Genomic DNA, 17,349 nt, shown 5'->3' on the forward strand with positions numbered 1-17,349 from the left:
AGCTGACCACAATCGCCTTCATCGGCGGTAGTTTCTTTCATCATTTGTGTGATATTAATACCTCTCTCCTTGCACCGTCAAAGTAGACTTTGATTGCAAAGCTGAGATTTAGAAAATAAAATTCTTCTTCTTTGGATCAGGCAATGAACTCAGTACTACTCGTGCTTCACAGCTAGAGGGTACTGAATGCAGTACCTGTGATTATATTGTTGCCAAACTGCCTTTGTGTGAGTCAGCTGAAAACACACACGAGACGAAGTTTTGTAAGAGTCATTTTTGAACTGTTCGTATGCAATAAAATACGCTGTGACGTCCGAACGTGCGGGTTTTGGTTTACCATATGTCAGAGCTAATGCAGATCGATGGAAGCGGAGAAGTGGCAGCTCTGACGTCCACTCAGAGATGAGACATACACGCGTCTGAGTTCAGCGGGTGTATTCGGGCCGTTCATTATGCAAAGGCCGCGCTTATCAGCAAGGACAAAGTGCCTCATACAGAGCTGAAACTTCCAACACGCGCAGTGTGCTGTTCGTTTGTGCAAGTAGTAGACTCCAAGGCGAGAAGACATGGGCGAGAAGCAGTTGGACGACCTTGCCGTTGAGAACTTCAGAAGATACCTGCGGATACGCAGTGTCCACCCTAATCCTGATTACGGTAAGATACTTGAGTTCACTATTCCTCGGTTACCGAAATTTACCTCCAGACTAACTGTAAATAACGTTGCAGTATCTGTCTCTAAGTGTCCTGAAGCCCTCGAGAATAGTCAAGAGTCTTTCACAAACCCTAAAAAATAACTGTCCTCACAGTTGGTCGTGCATTCGTGTAGGATGCTAATCAAAAATTTGCACACTATAGTTCGTTATAGGAAGTAAAATAGTTTTTAATTTGGAAATCTCATCTTGTTATGGTTTGGTTCACAGTTGCGTTAAACTTGGTGAAAGGATTTTTTGCTGTTGATGGCGTTTTGTATTTGAAAGAAACCGTTGACATCGTGGTTAAGTAGCGAATTTGGCCCTCTCGGTATTACGAAGTAACTTTACACAATACTTTACACTCCTGGAAATGGAAAAAAGAACACATTGACCCCGGTGTGTCAGACCCACAATACTTGCTCCGGACACTGCGAGAGGGCTGTACAAGCAATGATCACACGCACGGCACAGCGGACACACCAGGAACCGCGGTGTTGGCCGTCGAATGGCGCTAGCTGCGCAGCATTTGTGCACCGCCGCCGTCAGTGTCAGCCAGTTTGCCGTGGCATACGGAGCTCCATCGCAGTCTTTAACACTGGTAGCATGCCGCGACAGCGTGGACGTGAACCGTATGTGCAGTTGACGGACTTTGAGCGAGGGCGTATAGTGGGCATGCGGGAGGCCGGGTGGACGTACCGCCGAATTGCTCAACACGTGGGGCATGAGGTCTCCACAGTACATCGATGTTGTCGCCAGTGGTCGGCGGAAGGTGCACGTGCCTGTCGACCTGGGACCGGACCGCAGCGACGCACGGATGCACGCCAAGACCGTAGGATCCTACGCAGTGCCGTAGGGGACCGCACCGCCACTTCCCAGCAAATTAGGGACACTGTTGCTCCTGGGGTATCGGCGAGGACCATTCGCAACCGTCTCCATGAAGCTGGGCTACGGTCCCGCACACCGTTAGGCCGTCTTCCGTTCACGCCCCAACATCGTGCAGCCCGCCTCCAGTGGTGTCGCGACAGGCGTGAATGGAGGGACGAATGGAGACGTGTCGTCTTCAGCGATGAGAGTCGCTTCTGCCTTGGTGCCAATGATGGTCGTATGCGTGTTTGGGGCTGTGTAGGTGAGCGCCACAATCAGGACTGCATACGACCGAGGCACACAGGGCCAACACCCGGCATCATGGTGTGGGGAGCGATCTCCTACACTGGCCGTACACCTCTGGTGATCGTCGAGGGGACACTGAATAGTGCACGGTACATCTAAACCGACATCGAACCCATCGTTCCACCATTCCTAGACCGGCAAGGGAACTTGCTGTTCCAACAGGACAATGCACGTCCGCATGTATCCCGTGCCACTCAACGTGCTCTAGAAGGTGTAAGTCAACTACCCTGGCCAGCAAGATCTCCGGATCTGTCCCCCATAGAGCATATTTGGGACTGGATGAAGCGTCGCCTCACGCGGTCTGCACGTCCAGCACGAACGCTGGTCCAACTGAGGCGCCAGGTGGAAATGGCATGGCAAGCCGTTCCACAGGACTACATCCAGCATCTCTACGATCGTCTCCATGGGAGAATAGCAGCCTGCATTGCTGCGAAAGGTGGATATACACTGTACTAGTGCCGACATTGTGCATGCTCTGTTGCCTGTGTCTATGTGCCGGTGGTTCTGTCAGTGTGATCATGTGATGTATCTGACCCCAGGAATGTGTCAATAAAGTTTCCCCTTCCTCGGACAATGAATTCACAGTGTTCTTAATTCAATTTCCAGGAGTGTACATGTCACGATCTATACAGCAGTGTAAAGAGGTCAACGTGTGATAGCGTCAAATTTTCCCAAAATGAGTCGTTTTCTACAGGGTGTACCGTAATTAATGTCGTAAACGCGTACCGTTGAAAGTATAAGATACGATAAGCAAAGACGTCCTCTAAATGTAGGCTATAAAATGCACGTTTGAAGGGCTATAGCCATTTCTTCATCCCTGGTTTTGTGAAACAGTTATTTGTGTGGCGATCTTTTTGATCTCTATATTTTGAGAGATAGTAGTGTGGAGCAAAACAAAGAAGAAATATCCAGTACACATGGGCTTTAAAATACAAACCTAAGGTGTTACCGGTTCGAGCACATATTCCGTAGAAATTTGTGCACAGTGTCGAAGATGAAACACTGTCCATAGCTCTTCAGTTACGCTTTTTAGAGCCCGTATTCCCTTTTTTCTCCAGTATCGCGTTCTTTAACTGTGTGAGTTTAGGCCATTAACCCTGATATTTATCGCATAAAAGGAAAATAGTGTAACCGATGTACGGTCATAGCATTTGGAAACCGGTCAGCACATGTATTAAAACATAATCACAAGTGATAGTCAACGTCTTCAAATCAGCACTATTAATAACCAGTACCGTGCTCAGTTTTACAGAAGCTGCGCTTACATTTTCGCTGACTGCTTCATCATCGCCCGATTAGTTGTCGATGTTTTCTTCTTGGAGTCATATGTGAAGACGCATTGCATGGCTCTGAGCACTATGGGACTGAACAACTAAGGCCATCAGTCCCCTAGAACTCAGAACTATTTAAACCTAGCTAACTTAAGGACATCACACACATCCATGCCCGAGGCAGGATTCGAACCTGCGATCGTAGCAGTCGCACGGTTCCAGACTAAAGCGCTAGAACCGTTCGGCCACCGCGGCCGGGTCAAATGTTTGGATTATTTCTCATATGCGCTGGGAGCTTCTACTTGAAACTTAAAAATATTTACAGATCTTAATTTAATGAAGTTAACAAAGGTAAAAGTAAAAATTCAGAATCTCTAAAACTTTGGTTTAAATCAGTTACTGTCTGCTAACAACAAAAACTCTTAAAAACTGAATGAAGTGTGAAACATCCATGATTAAATTAAGATAGAACAACAGAATGTTTAAGCAAATTGCTTAGTTGGCCAAGGCTCCCTATGAAGCCACAGCGACAAACTCAGATAGGACGCCGACGCCGACGCCACTGCTAGGGAACAACTGCCGGGACCGCGCGGCAAAGCAAGTTAACAACCGGCCACACCAGACAGGGCTCTAGCGAAACCTCTAACACAACTACAGACCAATTACCACACAAAGCACGACAACGTTGGTAGGTTGCCCAGAGAGGGGCGTGACGTAAAATGGCCAGGCCGTGTCCTACGAGATATGGTGCCTGTGACAACTGACAGATAGTTCGCGTGACGTCACGAACTGAGTACCGGGGCCAACCAGATGCATGGGTCCTACAACAAACTTGTGATATCACACTAGTCGCCTTGTCCATCACATTTCGCGACCACTCAGCTCCGTGCAGGGCCCACGGTAAATCAATATGTCATTGAAAAGGTACCCACTAAACGTCTTAATTTTGGCGTGCGTTATCGAGAACTTTCGTGCTTTCAAATAAGCAGTCAAGAAGTATTAAACTCTTCTGAAACAGTTACTCGCTCCCTCCCGCTGACAGCTGGTTGCACACCTATGACCTGCAGTGTCAACTGATGTGTTGTACGCGCCGCGGAATGTCTTTCTCGTGGGCTACGCTATGTGCGTATCTGTGGGGTAGGCGCTTACGCTTCCCATGCTGAATTCACGCGTTCAGTAAGATTTTAGCGACAGAGTCAGGACCACCATCGACACTTTGGTTTTATTGAACTGAATTTGTTTCGCAACTAGTGTGCTTTCATATTAGGAAACAGTCCACAGAGAAGGAGGTACGCAGAAACAGTCTTTGCTTAATCCTGAACATCATGTTTTTCTTGCTAAGTTTACACCTACAAAAAGTAGCCTACATGTACGTTGGTTACTTTTTGTAGATGTTCGAATTGGGACGTATTTCCTATGTACACGGTAGTACTGTAAACTAACTGCCGAATAAGGAAACCATATTTCAGTATCTTCTTTTCTAAAGGACGCAGACAGTCGCGCTAAGTGGTTGTGAACAACTCATTGTGCGAATTTTGCACATGGGAATAAAGCTGTAGTTGTCCTTAGCATTTCGCTGAGAAGCTGAAAATATAATTACGTGAGCACATGGTTCTGTGCTAACAGAGAAATATGTTTTGATAGCTGTAAGGTACACTTATATCTGATGAATTTGAATGTTTGTCTCTAAATGGCACATATCATAGGGAAGTTTTCAAACAACCTCTGTAAATGCCAATTGACTTATCGCTTTTCAGAGACGTGCGCTTGTGGTAAAGATTTTAAAGAAATCATTTCAAAAACATGATCCATTTTGGGGAATATTCTCTCAAATAATTACACTAAAATAAGGAATAACGTCCCTGTAACTAGCAGCAGAAGTAAGTTAATTAAATTTTCCAAATAAATGCAGAATTATATGTAGGTGTATGTTTTCATTTTGACTTTTTTGTTGTAAATGTCTGCTTTCCCCTGCCATGTGATATAAAAAGTATTTTTGACATTACATGAAGATCGAGCAAACTTTTAAGTAATTGTCCTTGAGCTACGCTGCATAGATACGAGTAAAAATGGTTATAATTTCAGTTCCCCTTTCTTTGTTCCTTACAGCTACTATTTAATCTGTGTGAAATGTACAAAGTGAGACGGTTTACACGATAGCATCAAAAGTTTCAACTGGAAATGGTGCTGTGGACTGGAATGAGATTTTCATTCTGCAGCTGAGTGTGCGCTGATATGAAACTTCCTGGCAGATCAAAACTGCGTGCACACCGAGACTTTAATTCAGGAAAGAGATAGGTCGCGACTTCGAGTCTCTGTGCAGCAAACAGCCTGCCAGGAAGTTTCGTGCTGTGGTGGTTAGGTGAGGCTAAACAGCATACCTCTACAAGTCGAACTCAGCTCCATACTCATACAAAGGTCATAGTTTAATGACAACCAGGAAGCCACGATATAACACTGGTCTACAAAATTCTACTTTGTAAAATTTTCGAGCACTAAAATAGGGTATCATTACATAAACACGAATCTGGCATTAGTTTTTCCAAAGCACCCACAGTTTTTGTGTAAATTGCGCTAATCACTATCTAATTGTATTCAGTCTTTGTGTTTCTGAAACAATATGATTTCGTCTGTCAGTGCTAATTTATCAACACAGAGAACGTTAAATGAAAATGAAATATGTTTTCATAAATACCTAAATTATTTTTGTAGGTTTCTTGCGCCTCTTATGTGTGGTACTACTACCCTGCAGTAGTGTCCTACGGTAGTCAGCCATCGTAATTGTTACACCTTGCCCTTGACAGCGATGCTCCAATGTAGATACTGTCGGATGAAATCTTGCCCCATGTATTTTGGAGACTTGTCCAAGAGCACCAGCATAATCCAAATTTGAGTTACGAACGATCCATTTTAACGATATTTTACAACAGAAATTACGGTAAACTGTAAGTAGTTCTTTGACTAACACATCACCATTGTCTGCTCTCTTGTTTCCAAAGAAATCACACCCAGTTTTATGAAAGAATTCCAGCAGTACAGGTCATGAGGGAGCAAAGCAGTGACAAAATCAGGATCGTGAATAAAGTAATTTGAGGGCCAACAAACACACCCGCTTCCGCTTTGGCTTCACTCAACAAAGGGATTTCTGACATAAGAACATAAAACTAGGTCCACCTTTGTCCATTGCAATAACGAACGACTTCGTAAGTCCAAGATTTATGTGAAGTGGTGTTCAGAAAATGTCTTTCAGATTCAACAAAGTAACGCTTGCTACGTTCCTCCAACCAGGTTCCATTTGTGAACGGGCAGGCCAGATCTGTCTGTCGTAATGACTGCTATCCCATTCACAAAGAAAACGCCAATGGTTTCTATACCCAGACTGTAATTTTTTAAGTATCCCAATTCCTCTGAAGTCAGCACAATTTGCCACTTGTCGCTGTTGTATTGAATTTTATTCCACAAAAGTTCCATACTGCTTGAAACCTGATAGTCAAGGGAAGGCAGGATTCGGTTACGACTGTGGAAGTGGCCATAATCAGTTACTATTGGTTGCCTTTTAAAGTTACACGCAATTTATTTTAAACCAGTAATTCCGGACTCAATAATAAATAAAAATACCACACGTTATTAATGAAGCAATAAACAAATGTGTAAATAATGGTGTTTTCAGTGAGTTACATTGTAGCAAATCACCATTAAATACAGTTACAGCAGATAACGTTTTAAAAGCGGGCCAATGTGATCTGTACAGAAGGTCTTACAAGCCAGGAATGGCAACAAATTAAGAATTGTTTAAAACTCGCTGCAACTTACAAATGAGGTGTTGAAATATTAAATGCAAGCTGCCACAAACACAGCAGAAAGCAGCAGACGCCAGGAATGGCAATAAATAAGTTTTTAAATGCATACTGCGTAAATACAAACACAAAATTAGAATTTTAAGCCAAGTGGCCACAACCCCAGCTGAAGGCCTTACCAGCCAAGATTGGCAATAAAATATGAATTGTTTAAGAACTCGCTGCAATTTACAACTTACAGGCACTTAAATATTAAAGGATAGTCGCCACAAGCAAAGCAGAAGGCATCAGACGCCAGGAATGGCAGTAAATATGATTTCAGGGGCTTACTGCGTAAATGCAAATACCAAATTAGAATTTTAAGGCAAGTGACCACAATCACGGCTGAAGACGTTACACGCCAGGAACAGCAATAATATAAAAAAACATTAGAAACCTGTTGTAAAACATCAAATACAATAGCAAACGTTAATTAAAAAAACAAGTAACTGTTCATCAAACGGCTGAATTAAGATGACGGTAAACTTTGTAACACAACCATTAACATCCTCTGAACACCACACTGCTACATTTATTCCAGAACTATTAACCAGCCATATGTAACCTTTAATGTAGGCATTACAAAGTATTCCAATAAATAATACAATAATAAAAGAGAAGGACCTGTACATAAGTTCCTTAAAGGCTACTGAGGCAGATTATACCAGCAGAAGGCGTGGACTGAAGGAGCGTTACACGGAACTACTGGCCATCCGACCTCCTTTTAGAACACACATGTCTTACAAGAACCAAGGGGCCACAGACGGTGCTCCAGGAATCGACCTCTGAGAAGGTCCGGTAACAGACACATTCGCGAATAATGACATAGGTAGCCAAGATTTGCATTCACTTCACAAGACGGTAACTCAGACTAGTGGCAGTCCAGCGAATGACTAATGATAAATTTGCTGAAGCTATCTGACATCCGATAAACCAAATACAATGATGAAATAATACGTGAAAGCCGGAACCGGCGGTGTGCACTATGTCCCCAGAAAACTGTGTTTATTATGCCCGGAACGAGAAACGAATCAGTACCACCAGAGTAGAAGAATCACCCACCGGCCTACAGTCAAGAAAGCTGTCAGAACTACACACCTTACCAGACAGCAGCGGTAAGGCGAGGAAACGTTAACTGCCGTTACATACACTAATCCCCAGGGCACCGGGCAAGAAAAATTACCGCTGCTTGAACTTAACAGATTGTAACAAGTTGAAGGCAGTAAATTGTAATAAGAAGTCGAGAAAGGCTAATCAGATCCGCCTTTCCCAAGCACTCCACTCGCTCCTCTTCGCCTCGGCGACACTACGAGTGACAACACGAACCCAAGTCACTGGAGAATCGCGAGATATCACAATGGTAGAGGTTTATCTACTTGAATTGAAATGCAGTCATCTTAAAGGTTGCAGGATCCGGTTTACGACGAGGTCGTGTATCCTCGTGACCACAGCTCCTCCATCCGGTAGTCCATGTATGCCTCGAGCAGTCCCGGCGTGTTTCGCGCTGTGCGGACCTGGCTCCTCGCACACTCACACGACCCGGAAAAACCATGACGTCGCCCGAAAGATAGGACAACTACATACCGATAACCGCCGCTGCTGCCACTAACGGACAGGACATGCTTGCAAAACCGAGTGCGCCAGTCAAGAAGAGAAGAAGACAAACAACAACAACCACAGCAGCTAAACGATACTGTATGGCCTCCAAGAGAGGGCGGAAATCAACAAATACCACCAACGCGAGCTGCAGCACGGCTCACTGCCGTGGTTTCCTTGAAATTAATGGCACAAGCTACGGGAACAGGAAGAAATACGATTGTGTACGAGTACCGCTTTGGGGCTAATTTTGGAGTTATCAACGAATAGTAACAGAGTGAGTCTTCCATGTCAAAGAACGATGCGAAGGCATCCTGATCATGTCGATAGATACAAATGGTAGTATCTTTGTCTAGTAAATTCCATTGATTCAGACGCGAACCCTAAAGCATAGCTTGTGTCTTAGAAAGATTTAGGTCCCTATAAAGGCCATTCAAGTCATTTCGTGTCAGGAGATGTGCCTTACTTTCTTCGCAATCGAAATCAGAGCTTACACTCTCCTAGTCTGTGTTAGATTCGACCTGAGTTTCAACATTCAGTAGCCACGTGTCTGGAGGAAAGGGGACAGGTAAGGAAGAACTATGCGGTATGAGTCGATTAACTGACTTTATGGAGGGATACTTGATCGTCTTTCTGTCCTTGCCCTTCATCCCTGTTCTTTGAAATATGCAAGAGTAACAATCATTTACGTGATTACTCGGTTACCTCAATTTCTTCGAAATGGCGAAAGGCATTGAACTTTACCTTTTTTCTCCACTCAACCATTAAGATGATACGAACAGTTGGCACAGACAATGTGAGCTGCCCATTTTAGGTCCTGATCACCTAACTTGCACCCTAAATGAGTATCTCAATTTCTTCATGACGGGTGGTTCATGTCGTCTTCTCGATTTAATAGTGTTCTCCACAAAAAACGTAACAAAAATTATTTGTGCGATTTAAACATATCCTTGGCACTGTAAAACACTAACACAAATGGACCACTAAAACATAGCGGAGCAGTCAGTATAAGGTATATTTTGGCCGCACTGCTTGCACTCATGACTGCACAGACAAACAAAGAAAGTATTTCCCTACGACTGACAAGAACATGTGGTTCCAGAGCAACAGATAATGTGTCACACGCACTGTTGCTGTGTTGTATCAGATTTATGACAGGAAAACTTTCCGGCAGTCGTGCCATGAGGGCGGCCTTGGTAGGATGCATTTCTTAAGAAATATATCTACTTGCGTTTTGTAACCGTTACTGTGTAATGAAAACTGATGACGCTACAAAAAAAAAAAAAAAAAAAAAAAAAAGAAATAACATATTCGTGCTTGGGGGCTCAAAATAAATAAGAAACTCCAATTTTCATTTTTGAATATTTTCTTCTTGGCCGGCGTAACAAGCGCTCAAAAAGATGAAACGATATGATTACTTAACGCCACTTATAATATCAACAAAAAAAGATTTCTGAATTTCAGGACTCTTAAAAATAACCGGCAATAAGACGGCCGTTACAGCCTGTACCACAATACAAATTAAACGAGTAGAATAGTAATTTAAACTCACAAATTCACCCGGGAAGAATACAATTACAGAGTAGGCACTGCTTCTGACCTATTCTGATAGACCGCCTTGCGGCCAAACACATAATAACTGCACACAATGTGACGACAGCAAGATTAATGTACAAGGTCCAAATATTAATTGACTGAGGCAAGGTTCAGATAGCACCTCCACAACACGGCACCAACGGTCCATAAAGTGAAACAGAGCATCAAAGTGGACGCCAGGAACAGCAATCGGCCGCTCGTATCTGGCAGTGGGTGGCCGCAAATCCACGTTTCAGGTTGTCCCTCATAAGCGTACTTCCCGAGACACAGCCCGGCAGGCACAAAGGGCGGGAGCGGTTCAGTTACCGTCGTGTTCCTTGCAAACAACGCCGCTAGCCGTCCAAAACACACCTGCCCCAGTAGGGTCACTGTTTCACCAGTTAACAGCACGGCGCTCTCTGGCCACTGCTGCTTTCCTTCCTCTCAGACTCTACTCCTTGGAGCCCACCGAGAGACTAGCGAGGAGCAGCTGTCACTCGCAGAGGCGCACTGGGGCTAAGATCGCAGCACAATGGCGCAATCGACAATAGAAAGGTCGAAGCGATGTATTTACGAACTTGTCCTCATGAATCAATTGTGTTCTGAATCCTAAATTGCTCATTAATGGTTCAGATAGACAATATTCTACAAAAATACACTGCCTTGATTGAAATAAACTCCAGGAGAACGAATTCTTTAACGAAAATGTCATTTCCAAATGATGTCATGCCCTTCGTTCGTGTGTAAATTACACGTTTAAAAGCGTATTTTATTCGGATTTTTTTTTTTATAAGGGACATTCGAAGATGGCTCATAAGGAACGGTCAAAACTAACTGACGATCAGCACAACATAAAATATCGTAAATCATTGTAGGCCTAACGGACAACCATTGCGCCACCACCGTTGTTTTATCAAATAAGCAATCATTTATGCTCTACTGTGGTATTAATCAAATACTCATGTCAATTTCATTAAAAGTAAAACATTTATGTTGTATAGTATATGGCTAAGGACCTAGAGCAAGCTTGTCTAGTTGTCGCCTCTTCTGAGGCTGTCTGTGTAAATATTTCGTAGCTGGATCTGATATACTTGTGTGTAGATTTCTGAGTCCTGTTTGCATTGATGATGGTGGCACAGACGCATGAGTGCGAAACGTGATACTGGCACATCGCCTACTCCTCTCCAGAGTCATTACAGGCACAATCGAACTGGTCACATGACGTTCTGTGACACACTGAGAAGGGTTTTTCATACAGCCTACCACTTAACTACACTGCCTGGTAATCACGACCTGAGCTGGAGGGGTGAGCCGCAGGGGAGGACCAATATCAGAGACGTGAAATCTGAGGAAAGTGTTTGGAGGAAACGAAGCACAATTCCTCACTAAGTAAAATTGTCTGTATTAAACACCAGTCATATTGAGCCGTGCTGCGGCTCGTGTTGGTGATGTTTGTACGTTTCCGCCCACTGTTGGGGGGGCAGACGGTATCCTTTAGTTGGCATGGTTGTCGTTGTTTGTCTTCTTCTCGTGTTGATTGGCGTCACTCGGTTTCGCAAACGTTGCCTGTCCGCTTGTGGCAGCAGCGGCGGTTATCGACTCGTAGCAACTGTTGGCCTATCTCTGGGGCGACGCCTTTGTTTTTACGGTTAGTGTGACTGGGCCAGTTCGGTTGTGGACTCAGGAGGAGCCAGGTCCGCTCAGTGCCAGAACACGCCGGGACTGATGGCGGCATGCATGGACTACCGGATGGAAGGGCTGTTGTCACTGGGGTAGACGACCAATTCGTAGACAGGATCCAGCAAGCTTTAAGATAAGTGCATTTCAATGTGACTCGGGTTCGTGTTGCTGCTCGTAGTGTCACCGAGGCGAAGAGCAGTGAGTGGAATGCTTGGGGAAGGCAGATCTGATTAGATTTCCTCGACTTCTTATTACTATCTACTGCGTTCAACTTGTTACAATTTTTTTAAGTTCAACCAGCGGTAATTTTCCTGGCTTGCTAGCCGCTAACGCCCCAGTTGCCTGCCCTGGGGGTTAGTGTATGTAACAGCAGTGTTTGTTTCCTCGCCTTGCCGCTGCTGTCTGATGAGGTGTGTAGCTTTGGCAGCTTTCTTGATTGTAGGCCGGTTTATGATTCTTCTGCTTTGGTGTTAGTGGTTCCTTTCTCGTTCCGGGCGCTCTAAACATAGTATTCTGCGAACGTAGTACAGACCGCCGGTTCTGGCTTTGCCGTATTGTTTCATCCTTGCATTTGGTTTATCAGACGTCAGGTAGCTTCAACAAGATTATCATTATTCATTCGATAGACTGTCACTAGTCTGAGTTACAATCTTGTGCAGAAAATGCAACTCTTGGCTGCCTATCTCATCGCTCGCCGAAGTGTTTGTTGCCCGACCTTCTCAGAGGACGATTCCTGGAGCACCGTCTGTGGCCTCTTTGTTCTTGTAAGACATGTGTGTTCTAATGGGAGGACTGATGGCCAGCAGTTCAGTGTAACGCTCTTTCAGCCCACGCCTTCTGCAGGTATAATCTGCCTCAGTATTCTTTAATGAACTTATGTACTGGTCCTTGTGTTTTATTATTGTATTAATTATTACAATACCTTGTAATGCTTGCATTAAAAGTTATATATGTCTAGTTCATAGTTCTGGTCGCCTTCTAGCAGTGTAGTATTCGGTGGATGTTAAGCGTTGTGTTACAAAATTTACCATGATCTTATTTAACCTGTTTCGTTATCTGATGCTTGCTTTTTTAATTAAGCTTTGCTATTGTATTTGCTGTTTTACAGCAGGTTTCTAAATTTTTTGTGCTATTGGATTTCCTGGCGCGTAAGGCTCTCAGCCGTGGTAATGTTAAAATTCTAATTTGGTATTTGTATTTACGCAGTAAGCCTTTAAAACCTTATTTACTGCCATGCCTTCTGCTGTGTTTGTGCCGACTTGCCTTTAATATTTCAGTACCTATAATTTGTAAGTTGCAGCGAGTTTTAAACAATTCTTGCGAGTAAGGTCTTATGCCCAGATCACAGTGGCTTGCTTTAAAAAGCATTATCTGCTGTATCTGTATTTAATGGTGATTTGCTAAATTGTAACTCACTAAAAACACTGTTATTTACACTGTAGGTTATTCCTTCATTAACAACGTGTGGTTTTTTGTTGAGTCTGGAATTACTGGTTCAAAATAAATTGTGTGTAACTGTAAAATGCAACCAATAGTAACTGATTAAAGCCCCGTCCACAATCGTAGCCGAATCTTGCCTTCCCTTGAGTACCAGGTTTAACATATTGACGTTGATATATGGGTACCTGCTACGTACAATGTACGAATCTGAGAGAATATAATTTATATGAGCTTCGTTGTAGGTCTGATATCGTTCAGACACAAACGAATAGGCTCTATATTAAAAGTTTTCTCTCTCATTGGTTTGAAACACAAAATTAAATTTGGCGAACTGAATATATAATGCGACAGGCATTTTTTAATTCAAAGAGAAAAGCAGTAAACACAACTATCTGTCTGCATAGACTTGCTACCAGTCGATATCCATTACGCGGTGGAGAGTGATTTTGAAGTTTTGTTTTGAGCGAGACATGTTTGAACACATTTTTATCTTCAGTGGGTTTATTTGTTCATTTTTCTTCTGCACAATTGTTGTTACATGTTAACCTTTGAAGAAGCTATCGGTAAAAATATTGACATTGGAAATATGAGCGATTATTGTCCAATATTTTACAGTGATTTGCATACAGTACAGAGTTGAGACATATATCACTAAAGTAAACCATTCTGTGTTGTTCACATACCATATTTCTAAAGCTTCTGTTTTAGCAGAACATTTGGAAATTAGGTGAATATATGCCTTTGTTATAAAGCTCACATGAAGCAATTGGAAGCTTATGGTAGTAATTCTAGTCTACTAGGAAATCTACGGCTTGAAATCTGCAAACAGCGAAACGCTATTTTATTTTTATGTATTATGCATTTCCGACCAAGAATCAGTATGTATCATGTTGATCTCCGTGTTACTTACACTTTTGCTATCATGTTGTTTTACTTTGTTTTTGTCGAAGTAAATTGCTTATCTCTTGCGCTTTTGTCGATACGTAAGAATTTCGTACGATTTGTTCACCACGCACAGATGTTTCGTCGCCATTACGTATTATTAGAGCTGTGTAGTTTTTAATTGTTCTCTGCATGCTTGCTTGGGGTTTGATGTGTTGTTGACGTTTGCATGTGTGTGTGTGTGTGTGTGTGTGTGTGTGTGTGTGTGTGTGTGTGTTTGTGTGTGTGAGTGCGTGTATCTGTTACAACTCAAGGAGGGACAGAGACAGAGAGAGACGGAGAAAGAGAAAATGAGAGAGATGGAGGGGGTGAGGGAGTTGTGTATTGTGGGCAGGCATGTAGATGGTTTGCAATGTGAAGTGAAGGGAATTAAATTGTAGAGGTTAATCACATGCATATCAGGACTTGGTGTTATTAATATAGTTGTTCTACTGGTGGATTGAGAGTTTAATTGCACAGTGATGTTTATTCGTTTAATGATTTCTTACCTTTGGCTACTGATTTTTCGATGTGATTGTTTCTTTCTATAGTAAATTTTTGATGCAGGTGCAGGTTGTCACTAGTGAGCCGTGGCGCCATTGAATTAGTAGACTGTTCTCCACTGGATGAGGTGCAGTATCGGTTAACCCCCTTGCCAATACCTAAGAGGAAGAATTGGTATCTGTGGGTTGTGTCTTAGAATGTCTTTGCTTTCCGATATATATATATACGGGTTCGCTGGCCCGACATAGTTGAGAGGATAGGGATCCTGTACAGTTCCCGTAAACTCGATCCTCCTCACCTGCTTGTCTCGCCCATCCTCTCCCACCCCTGCCCGCTGCCGCACCTGTATTCCCACGTCCCACCTGGTCTCCATCTCTCCACCCTCCTTACCCTCTCCCAAGGTGGCTTCCGCCAGTTGCCCCTCCCTGATGATGTCCTCCTCCACTCCATATACCCTTCCTACCAACTTTGATCCTCCTTCCCTCTTCCTGTTTCTGTTCCTTTGGGCACCCTCCTTCCCTCCTCCCTTTCTCTCCACTCCTCCCACGGGCTTCCCCTCCTATGTCCCTCTACTCCTCCTCCTATCTCCTCAGCCATTGGCGGCTTTGTCCTCCCCTCTGCACCCTCTCCACCCCCCCCCTGCCCTTCTTCACCTCTTGGAAGGTCCCCGGAGTCGCATACACTACCTGGACTTTCGCGCGCCGAAGATCATCGTCATCAGTGTCTCGTGTGTGCCGTCGTGTTTAGTGTTCAGTGTTCACTGTCGCACTCCATCGTTCACCTGTGCCAGCGCCGTCTTCAGTGTTTGTGCATCTTGTCAACAGTTTCAAGTGTGGATTATCGTCGAGTGTGAACGGCTCCGTGTTTGTCTTTCTGCGTCAACTGTTTTCTTGCCCACCGTTCTGTAACCTATGTGTAATCTTTCTGTATTTCCTCATTGTGTATCCTCTGGCTGAAGAGCAGCATAGAAAGCTGCTGACAGCCTGCCTGTTGTACAGGTTTTAAAATAACAATAAAGGGAAGAAAAGCCCGACATAGGAGGCACCAAGGTAGGGGATTGGCGGTAGCGTCGCGACAGGTGGCGGTCACGAGGTCCGAGCACTCGAAGCTACGAGCTACGCAAGGAAGGCCTGCGCAAAGTAAAGTTATCAGAGTGCTCCACCAGGGTCAGCGTAGGCTACAAGCAGCAGGCCGACATTCCGTCGGGTGGTTGGCAGTATTCGAGTCGAACGACCACTCGTGGCTTGTCTGCCCCTTCTAGCTGGCTATCATTGGCACCACTCAGTAACCGCCACGACGTACCATGGATCCATGGAAGTGCTTGCTAATAAAGGGGAGTAACATTCCGTAATCATCGTGATGATTTGTGTCATTGTCTACCTGCCCTCCTTATTATTTTCTGGTTTGTACCCGCACCTCAAAGTTTTACTCGGTAGACTTTTTGGTTGTAAATACAGGCCGTAGTATTTTACTAGACACTAGTTGTCGTTTGAAACTTTGTTCCGATATTATATTGCCTTTCCTTTCTGGTTTATAGCCGATCATTAACATTCTAACGAATCAGCTTCTTACAGTAAATATAGTCGGAACAATTGTACCAAGGCACAGGCTGCCGTTAAAAGAAACAGAGGTCTTGTGTTTAGATTTAGATGTTCACCAGTTCAATTCCTTCCTTGTAATTGCATTAGCTGTAACTGGAACAACCTGTCGTACTAAGCTCTGCTTTGCTGTCTTTGAAAGACTAGGTCATTATTGGTGTATTTTTAACTGGATCTTGTGATTTCGCCGAGTGAGTTCTCGTTTAATAAGTGTTCATACGTAATGTTTTAAAACGTTCCTTCAAAGCGCTCTTCATAACTGACAATCAGTTTAACTTTTGAAATATTAACAGCTAACTGTCACCAAGGCTTTAGTCAGATTAAGATTGTCAAAAGGGAGGGGTTGGCATCCAGACGTACCGTGGTTGCAGATTTAAATTAAGAGGTTGCTTGCTTGAAGCAAGCCTTATCATTGTCAAAATTTTTCCTAATCTGTTTAACCTTCAAGCACAGGTGCGCCTATTAACCCCGAACCTTTCGACATACAACTTCTAAATTCAAAGTTAAGTCATGTGCTTGAGTTATTGAAACACTCTTGTCATCAATGGTGATTATGTAGTTTTCATGTGTTGCAAAACGGCATTTAATAAGAGAAACTGTGTGCAGCGTGGTAGTAAACACCGCTGTTCCACCTGATAATGGACGTGCTGCAGGTCTGCTCGTCTTGAAGTTATTGTCATGTTGTTCTTGCTCTGATTTCACTTTCGAAAGCTTATGAATCGCACAATTTTCTTAATGTTGTAAAGAAAACAAATTTATGATTATATACTGTTAAAACAGGTTGTGTGAAAAGAAAATTCTATTCGTGGATGCTCCCTTCCACGTTTTCCATAAATGCAGTAAATTTCACGTCTCAACCTAGCTTTAAGGCTTTTAAATCGACTTCTGTGTTCGTTGGATGGTGATACCATGCTATTACATGATCTGTAAATGTTGAGCGTGAGCTATTTCTTTTCAGAGCTCTGAGGTATTCTAAAATTCCCGCACATTTCACCTTCATATACTGACTGAGAGCAGCTGTGAGTTAGTTGATACATACAATACTGGCTGTATTCGTCAGTTGTGA

At 43.5% G+C, this 17,349-nt stretch overlaps 1 protein-coding gene across 1 annotated transcript in view; it reads left to right on the forward strand.

Moving 5' to 3' along the window:
- Window positions 1-517: 517 nt before the first annotated feature.
- The window catches only part of LOC126278227 (aminoacylase-1-like), a 113,664-nt gene continuing 96,832 nt past the window's right edge, over window positions 518-17,349 (forward strand). Inside the window, exon 1 of the mRNA XM_049978207.1 lies at window positions 518-654. Within this exon, the coding sequence (XP_049834164.1) occupies window positions 567-654 (88 nt within the window). The 5' untranslated portion in view covers window positions 518-566. The remainder of the gene's footprint in view (window positions 655-17,349) is intronic.

The sequence above is a fragment of the Schistocerca gregaria genome, chromosome 6 (genome assembly GCF_023897955.1).
Source record: "Schistocerca gregaria isolate iqSchGreg1 chromosome 6, iqSchGreg1.2, whole genome shotgun sequence".
Lineage (NCBI taxonomy): Eukaryota > Metazoa > Arthropoda > Insecta > Orthoptera > Acrididae > Schistocerca > Schistocerca gregaria.